Consider the following 10,153-nt stretch of genomic DNA (forward strand, 5'->3'; position numbering starts at 1 on the left):
TAATAATTTATATTGGTTGATATGGAAACTAAAAAATTGTTGAATAAAAAATGTCAATACCAATACTTCAACCTCGTGTTTTTTATGGTTTAAAAACTGATGTTGCTGGTAATGCACATTATATTTCTGATAATGATGTACTTTATCCAGTTGGTAATGCAATTGCATTACATAATTTTAATCAACAACATCAAAAACTACTTAATTTATCTGATAAAAATCACATAAATATCATTGCAATATCTCCAAACAAGTAAGTAATAACTTGATAAATCAATAAAATTATAATACACATACATTTTTTTGTCTTAATTTAGAAAACATGTTGCTGTTTGTGAAATTGGTGAAAAACCAACAATATCAATTTATGATTTACAAAATTTTCGTCGTCTTAAAGTACTTGGTATTCCATATGATTGTCCAGATGTTAAAAAATTTACATGTATATCATTTAGTCTTGATAGTAAATATATTGCAGCTGTAACAGATCAACCAGATCAAACAATGCTTTATTATTGTTGGGAAAAAGGAAAAATAGAATCATCAATTAAAGTATTAAATACACAAAATCAAAATTCAATTGTCAATCAAATATTATGTAATCCCGGTGATATTGGTGTTATTGCACTTGCTGGTATATTTACATTTAAATTATTAACAGTATCTGAAACGATATGGCGTCCATATGGTTTTTCAAAAGCTGAAAATTTAATAATAACATCAATAACATGGTTAAATAGTGATCGTTTATTTGCTGGTACTCATGATGGTCGTATATTATACATTGAAAATGGTGATTTAACAAATATATATAAAATAACAGAAATAAATATGTTAAATTTAAAATTAAAAGAAGAATTTATCATTGCATCAACATCATCAAAAATAATATTAAATAATAATGATATTAATGAAAATGAAATTGGTTCATTAATATCATTTACAAAAGGTTTTGTATTTGCTCAAGGACCAAGTAAAATAATTGTATTTGAAAAAGATGGTAATTTTAAATATTATAAAAAAACAATATTAATAATACCACAACAAATAACAAAAAATAATGATGATTATTTATCATTATATAAAATAAATACAATAAGTATTAATCCAAGTTCAGATAGATTAATTGTAACATGTGGTTGGTCACAAATATTTACTGGTAAATTATGGAATGACGCAATGGTTATTGATTTAACACCAGTTGATCTTGATATACTTGGTCAATCATTACATCATGGTAAAATTAATAGTTTATCAATGTGTGCATGGAAATCAATATTTATGACAACTGGTAATGATGATCGTAGTATCAGAATATGGGATTTTGAAAATGAAAATTTAATAATGTTAAAGTATTATCAAGAGGATATATTTTCAGTAGCATTACATCCAATTGGTTTATTTTGTTTAATTGGATTTAGTGATAAGCTAAGATTTATGACAATTCTCATTGATGATTTACGTGTTATACAAGAATTTACAATAAGAAATTGTAGAATTGTATCATTCAGTCATAATGGACATTTATTTTTAGCTGTTAATGGTAATGTCATACAAATTTATTCGACAATTGGATTTTCAAATAAGCTTATATTACGTGGTCATAGTGGTAAAATAAAATCTGTTATTTGGTCAAATTGTGATATGAAAATTGTATCAATTGGTATTGATGGATCAATTTATACATGGGACATATCAACTGGTTTAAGAATCAATGAAATAATAATAAAAGATGTTGAACTAAATGATGTTGGTATGTTGTCTGATAATGAAACAATAATTTGTATTTCATCTGATAAAAAAATTCGTGAAATACGTGGTGATGCAGTTGTACGTATTTTTGATATTGATAATAAAAGTTTTGATAAATTACTTGTTGGTAAAAATGATAATATAATGTTTATTACAAATCCTGGTGGTATTATATTATCATTAAAATGTCCAATTTTTGATCCAATTGAATTTGAATTATTTAATATACATTCAAGTGATATTGAAAATATATTATTTTCTCTTAATGAACAAATTCTTGTTAGTACTGATAATGATGGTAATATATGTTTTTGGAAAATAATAACATCAGATACAACAACGTCAGGTGATTTTTCATATACAAATGAAATATTAATTGATCAAGATGAGCTTGAAGATAAAATTGATACAATTAATTATCTTAATACGAGAATGAAAGAATTAGAATCTGAAAATACATTTAAAACACGTCAAACTGAATTATATTATAATGAAAGAATAAGTGAAATTCATCAAGTTTATACTGAAGCTATTGAAGAATTAAAATGTAATATTGATATTATGAATGAAGAAAAAACCATTGAAATGGATAATATTAATAGTGATATTATTAAAATGAAAAATGAGCATGAAAAAATTATTAAAAATATGGAAATTAATTATGATAAACGTCTTATTATTGAGTATGATAAATATTCAGATTTTGAAAGACAATATAATAAAATGCGTGAAAATTATGAAGATAAATTAAAAGAATTACATGATAAATATAAAATTCAAATTGATGATTTGTATAAAAAAATAGATATTATTATTGATGAAAAAAATTTACAAATTCAAGATTTACAAAAAGAAATGCAAAGTCAAATTGAATTTCATGAAATTATTAAATCACAAATTGAGGATGATGCTGATCGTGAAATATTAGAAATTAAATCAAATTACGAATCAAAATTATATGATGAAAAACAAATTAATTTAAAGCTAACTGGTGAAGCTGAAGTATTGAAAAATAAATATACATTACGTCAACGTGAAATTGATGATTTACATAGACAAATAAAAATAAATAAAGAAGAAAAAAATATATATAAAAAAAATAATAATGATTTAGAAAAAGATATTATTGATTTAAAAAATGTTATAAATGATCGTGATTTAACAATTCAAGATAAAGAAAAAAAATTATTTGAATTGAATAAAAATAATCAAGAGCTTGAAAAATATAAAATTGTATTAAATTATAAAATTCAAGAAATGAAAAATATTATTGAGCCAAAAAATGATGAAATAACAGAATTAAAAAAAAAATTAATTGACATTGAATTTGAATTAACAAGTTATCAAAAAAAAAATGATTATTTATTATTAAAATTAAATATTGCTAAAGAAAAAATTATTGGTTTTAAAAAACAATATGATAATGAAATTATTAAAAATAAAAAATTACAAATATTAATTGATAAAATGAAAAATGATTTGGCAAATGTTGCTGGACTTATTCAACAACCAAATGAATTAAAAACACAAGTTACAAAATTATATCATCGTTATAGTGATGAAAAAAATTTCTTGAAATCAAAAGAAGATAATACAGATGCTTATTGTGAATTTTTAAAACAAAGAGAACAATTAGAAAGAACAATTGCTTTATTACAAAAAAGAATAACTAAATTAACTGAATCAAAATGTGCAAAGTGTTTGGAACAAAAAAAAATTCATTCATCTAAAAATGACCATGATCAAGTTGACAATGACAATGATTAATAAATACACAAATTTATCATTTTTTTTTTCATATATAAATTCCATGATAAATTTTATTTAAAAAAAAAAAAAAACAAATTTTTTTGTCTGAATATTAATGAAGAAGACATTACAATAGATAATCTATTTTGTTTATAATTTTACCATACAAAATATTAACCCAAACACTAAATAATATTTAATTTATTTTGTATTTTAAAAGAAAAAAAAAATTATATATATATTTAAAGTACAAATGGAATGATTGCTTTTCTACTTTTTGGATAATTGGGAAATTCTTTTTTATAAGCACGATGTTTTCCCAAGGCCCAGACAGCCATTTGATAGCCACCAGCGAAAGCAAATAATCCAGCTAAAAATATAAAAATAAATAATATGATTATTCAATGTAATAAAAAATAATTATTTGCTATTTTAGATAAATATTAGTTGATTATTTAATCATTTTACCTGGTAAACAGCTTGTCATAATTGAAAATCCAATCCAGCTTCCAATTTCATAAGTATAATTTGGACAAGATACAAAATTAAATAATAATGTAAATGGATTACCAGTTGGAACTGGTATTTTTCTTACAGTTGTACCAGGTGGTCTTAAATTTCTCAAAGCAATGTGAATACTAAAATTACCCAATTCACAAACAGCAAAATATACAAGACCAAATAATGAGCATAATTGTGATGGTGATGTATATTGTGGATGATTAACATGATAAGCAACATATGCTGTAAATAACCAATAATAAGAACAATTTTTAAATAAATTTCTTATTGGCATTGTTGCATGACTGAAACGATGAACGAATATTGTTTCAAGAAGTCTTTTGATGTAATGAATTGAATAACAAATTGCTGCCCAACTGAAATATAAAAAAAAAAATACAAAAATTAATAATAAAATATTTTAATAATTTATATAAAATTGAATTGAGTTTTTTTTTTTTCGATAGTTAAAACGAATATGTTTCGAATTATATGGACAAAAAAAAATGATAACAATAGATTAGATATGACAAATATCATTAGTGATTCATTTAGCAAGATAAGAATAGAAAAAAATAAAAATTTTAATGTTCATTAGTAAAAATGTAGTTAAATTTAATACTGGACTTTGGATACTTACTGAACAACTGGTTGTATTGGTGTGTTACTATCACCATAAAAAATCCATGGTCTTGTATAAATCCAAAGATAAACAGCAAGTGGACCAGCATATTCAGCAAGAAAAACAGTTTTCCAACCAATTTGTGGTCCTAAATCTTTATAAAATAATTTCGATCCATTTTTTAATCCAAGTGATTCAATTGTGTCTTTGTCTGATAATGATTTTCCTTTTGCATCATTTCTTAAACTTTGTCTTTCAACATAAGGTGCTTTTTTTTGTTTATTTAATTCTTTTTTTATTTCACCAATTGTTGTTTTTCCATTCACCTAAAATACATAATTTTTTAAATTAATAAAACATGACATAAAACTATTATTTTTATCAAAAATAATACAACAATTTTAATTATTCCAATTCATTATATATTGATGAGTTAAAAAAAGAATAATTAAATCAAAATAATATTGAATATTCGAATTGTATTAGCTGCATTTATTAAATTAACTAAAATTTATTGTAATTTATTGAAATATATATTCAATTTAATTTACTTACATGAACTGTGGTGATGGTTTTGATGTTTGTACCTTTGGCAGTTACAATTTCTATCTAGAAAAAAAAAACAAACAAAATATTAAATAACAATTTTAATAATAAAAAATTATAAACAAAGTGACAGTTGTTTTATGAGATTGATAACTCCATAGGATTATGATATTGTTTAAGAGTTATTATATTGAAATGATTATGTATTTTTTTAGTAAATTTTTTACCTCCATGATTGTGATGCAAGGAGTAGACTATGAACTAGCTTCAACAAAAATCACGACGTGTATGATTTGGCCTGATTGAAACCAATTGAAACCAGTCTGAAGTCCAGGTTGGGCGACGACGTACACAAGCCAAATTATTTTTTTTTTATTATTATTTTGTAAATAAGTTACCTGTTATATTCTGCGCTGGGGGGCAGCACGTATCAGCGTTGTCGTCGTCATCGAAACATCGAAAATAAAAAATATAAATTTACCGTTTTCTACTAACACAAGAAAACTAAAAAAATTTCTATTTCGAAATTGATATTTATTGTTTTTTAAATATCTAAATTATCATTTTTTTTTTTATAAATTATTTTTTTTTTTTATAGAAATTATAAAATGCGCTAGTAACTGTTTTGAGAAAGAGAAAAAAAAAAAACTATAATATGTAAAAATCTGACCCCGAAGCTGACCGAAGCTCGGTTATAAATATTTATTCGAAATTCAGAAAATGTATAAATGTGGTGACTTAAAAAAATATTAATTTTGTAGTTACGTTTCGACGTAACTAACTTTTTATAAAGTCAAATTACAATATCATCGTAGAAGGCTACAGTTTTTTATATCTAAATTTAAATTGTAAGCATAATTTAAGTTATTATTACAATAGTATAATAGGCAGAGACTGCTAGTATATTGAATTAACTGAGACTTTTTTTAACAAGAGCCACAGCATCAAAAATAACTCGTATTAGGATTAAATTGGAGGTCTTAAAAAATCCTAGAGGAGTGATAAAAAAAAATTAATTAGCTCGTCAATTATTTAATTATTAATAATAAAAGACTCGAGAAAATTTTCAACATTTTCAACATAAATTTATTGAAATATGGATTTAAATATATTTTGATATTGCTAGAAATTTTTTAAATAATTAACTTATGATATTGTTTCAGAAATCACATAATTATTTCTTAGAAAACTCGACTTGCATATTATATTTCAGGCTATTTGGAAAAAATTTGGAGAAATGTTTTTTTTTTTAAATGAATGACGAATAGAAGGACGTTGGTGTTAACTTGATTAGAACTTAGAAAAAGACTTAGAAAAAATGAAAAGCTCTGTGGTCTATAGAAGTCAAGACGTTATGCAAATGATCTAAAGTATACCTAATTAATCTCTGCGTAGAACTAATTTAACTTATCTAAACATAACACAATATCCTATTTCTAAAATAATGCCAATAATCAATGCTAATTGTCTAAATCTTGAGATACTTCATTCAAAGATCAAGGAAATAATGAGTCAAGATTTCAAAAATGTTTGTTCTAAATTTCTAATATGTCTCACTTTAAAATACTGTCGATTGAATGGCAATGTGAGAATTCTTCAAACAAAATGATATTTTCTTACCAGATTCATTGACTTCGGTAAGTTTAAATTTTTAATAAACATTATATTACAACAGAAGTGTTATTTAAATTTTAATATAAGTTATTTATTTATTTATTTTTCAGGTATTTCCACTATTAATCGCTTTGAATCGTTTAACTATATATAGATGGTTTTGGACTAAGTCGACTATTACTCCAGTCAATAGGTGAAATGAACAATTTGAATGTTCTAACATTATAACGTGTCGTAAGCCGAAAAACCATCCGATACCAAGACCGGTAAATGTATATTATACTATTAAAAATTGTAATAGATTATTTTCAAATAACCGGTGAAACCAAATGGGTTTTTTTTTCAGTCTAGATTTGGAAAATTATTAATTTTTCAATATATGTAACGACAATTAAAATATATAATAATTGTCATTATAAAAAACTATAAATTTTTTATAGTTTTCAATACATTTAATACATTTTATTTTTGTTGCGTTTAAATGTTTTTCCTCATACATGATGACCGCTCGATTGTTTTGGCAACTTTATTTTCTGTGTAACCATCGACCCAAGTAATACGAATACAGAGTAGAGTTGGATAACTAAAAAAAAAAAAAACATTTTTGAACTAAATGACTGAGGTTCAAGAGTAAAAAAAAAAAAAAAATAACATGATTATTTCAACATACACATAGAAATGGAGCAATACCATTCTAATGAAGATTGTGACATAGTATGAGACTTGATGCATTCATCAAATACATTTGGCAACCAATAAACATACATGGGCGTCTCAGCGATACGGAATAAAATATAAACAAATATGCCAAACGACCATTGCTAAAATTATAGAAAAAGAAATTATCAGTTAAAAAAATATCTAAAATGAATAATTATCAATAATGATTAAATGCACAAGAAAAAGCGGACTTATCAGAAAAAACTCAATCCAAAGGGGCAGGTCTACGCTTAAATTCATTATTACATCAGGCCCCGATTTCAGCAGACCATATTGACCACCAATTGGACCTCGAACCGTTAATGGTAACAACATAGTTGAAATCTAAATATCAAAAAGATTAATTTTTCAGTATGGTGTATTTTTAATTGACTGCGTTGACTTAATTAAGTCTAAAATTTATTATATATTTTATATACTTACAACGGCATGAAGTGAGACACATACAACAGCACTATAAGAAGTACAGCAACCACAGATAGTATTCTGACGTTTTATCTATAAAAAATAAATCAAGTCATGAGTGGTCAATTGATGAATGGCAAAATTTTATATTTTTTGGATTTTACATGTACATAATTGAAACGTTTTGATTCTTAAATTATAAAAAAAATAGCAGCATTGATATAATGAATAGATAATTTGAGTTTAAATTAATTTTTTTAACTGACCTTTTTATTTGTCAATGGTATTGCCATCCTGGTAATCAGTAGTATAATATCAAACTTTTTCCACGCTGTGATACTCAATGATACCACCGAAAATATTTTTTATGTAAGTAATTATAGAAATTCAAAGACTGATAATTATACAACCGAAATAAGTTGAGTGTAGAAACAATTTATAAGCTGAATTATTATAATAATTTTATTAAAAATAACAAAACCACGTTTTTGCAACAGGTCCAACATAAATTTTATATATTGAAAGAGAGACAAACAAACCCATGTGCAAACTGCAATGCGCATTAGAAAAAAAAAAATTAGTTTTCCTGAAAAAACAAAGATGTCTGACCATTCTCATAACTGCAATAGTCAAAAACATATGTGTTTCTGTGTTTATTATAGATATTAGATAATAATGACGTGCACTCAGCTGACAGTCAGATTGACATGTGACTAAGAGAGACACACGAACTAATGCCCAATGCGCTGCAAATTGCAATGAAAAAACCAAAATTTCTGACATTTTCATAACTGCAATAGTCAAAAACACTCATATGTTTTTGTGATCATTAGATAATAATTAATGCAATAGAATTAAAGATAATAATTGGATGCAATAACTTGTCGAACGCTCAGAGCCTGGCTGCTATAGTTATTATCTAAAAATAAAATCTAATAATCAAACTCCAAAACAAAATTCTTTTATTCATGATTATTATTATTATTATTATTCAGACCAACGATATGCTTAAAACCTAGTATTGTCGAACTCTCATTTTCGTTATAGACTAATGTAGGAATAAAAATCGTTCAACTAAATAATATAGTATTATTATTAATAATAATTATAAAAGTCATAAAATTTTAAAATAACTTTTAAAAAATGAAATATTGAATACATAATTTTTAAAAGACATTTGAATAGTAATTTTAATATCTTAAAGAATAATGAAAATCCAAAACATCCTTGTGCAGTGTATTCTCTAAAATAATTATTTTTCTATTTAATAAACATCAGTAAACTATTAAAAGCAAAAATTCACCTACTACATTTATCTAAAATTATTGGGGTTGAATAAAATAGGTAAAAATTAAACACTATATATCTATATACATAATTTGATTTTTCAATTCGTTACAAATACAACAACAATCTCTGAAACAACTTTATATTTAAAACAGTATAGTCCTTGATAAAATACACGTTTTTTATAATCTAAATTTAAATTAAAACAATTTTTATTGTTGTTTATTAAATTAATATAATAGTTTCTTTATTCATCCAACTCTAGACTAAAAAAAAAAAACATTATTTGATTCTACTATGATGATTTGAAAAAAACCAATCACCATTTAATATTTTCATATACATACATCTTTACGATGTTTTGATAATTTACGTATTTTTTCAACAGCTTTTTGAGTTACCTTTGTATTTTTCAATTTTCATAGATAAATTTATTAAACTTGGTAAATTGCGATTTATCAGTGATATTTATGCAATTTTATACGTCCAAGTATTTCAATTTTTGATTAAATAAACATTCCATTGATTCATCAGTAATAAATTCGTTTGTTTTTGATCGCGGGCCATCATAACTCAAGCCAAACTGAAAACTCTTAATTGTTCTAAATTATCAATTGCACTCATACCAACATCAGTTATGCCAGTTATATGTAAATTTGTTAATTTTAAAGCATTATTACAAAGATTAATTAAAAATTCATCTCTGTCACCATAATCACAACGAATATATAACTTGTCGAGAGTTTTTAAATTTCCAATTGGATACATATTGATTCTTGTATCAAACATTGGATGATTTTTCGACCAAGAAGAGTGTAACAATAGATCAGCCAAATTTTTCATTTCACCTATACAATTAGTCGAGGAAATACCTGAAAAATGAATAAATAATTTATTAAAAATTAAATAATATTTTTTATTGTAATATAATATTTATTAAAAGTTTAAACTTACCGA

At 24.0% G+C, this 10,153-nt stretch overlaps 2 protein-coding genes across 2 annotated transcripts; one reads left to right on the forward strand and one right to left on the reverse strand.

Annotated features, from left to right (window-relative positions):
* The first annotated feature begins 37 nt into the window (after positions 1-37).
* Positions 38-4,227, forward strand: LOC122851072 (cilia- and flagella-associated protein 57). Its single transcript, XM_044150126.1, has 2 exons — positions 38-253; positions 318-4,227. Exons 1-2 carry the CDS (start codon positions 51-53, stop codon positions 3,517-3,519), a joined length of 3,405 nt encoding a protein of 1,134 aa, XP_044006061.1. The 5' UTR covers positions 38-50; the 3' UTR covers positions 3,520-4,227.
* LOC122851250 (very-long-chain enoyl-CoA reductase) lies at positions 3,388-5,527 on the reverse strand. The gene is made up of 5 exons (XM_044150368.1): positions 5,398-5,527; positions 5,180-5,233; positions 4,643-4,950; positions 3,970-4,379; positions 3,388-3,871 (listed from the first exon to the last, which is right to left on the reverse strand). The coding sequence occupies exons 1-5, from the start codon at positions 5,401-5,403 to the stop codon at positions 3,744-3,746; spliced, it is 906 nt and encodes a 301-aa protein (XP_044006303.1). The 5' UTR covers positions 5,404-5,527; the 3' UTR covers positions 3,388-3,743.
* Between the last annotated feature and the right edge of the window lie 4,626 nt (positions 5,528-10,153).

This window comes from Aphidius gifuensis, linkage group LG1 (genome assembly GCF_014905175.1).
Source record: "Aphidius gifuensis isolate YNYX2018 linkage group LG1, ASM1490517v1, whole genome shotgun sequence".
NCBI classification, from domain to species: domain Eukaryota; kingdom Metazoa; phylum Arthropoda; class Insecta; order Hymenoptera; family Braconidae; genus Aphidius; species Aphidius gifuensis.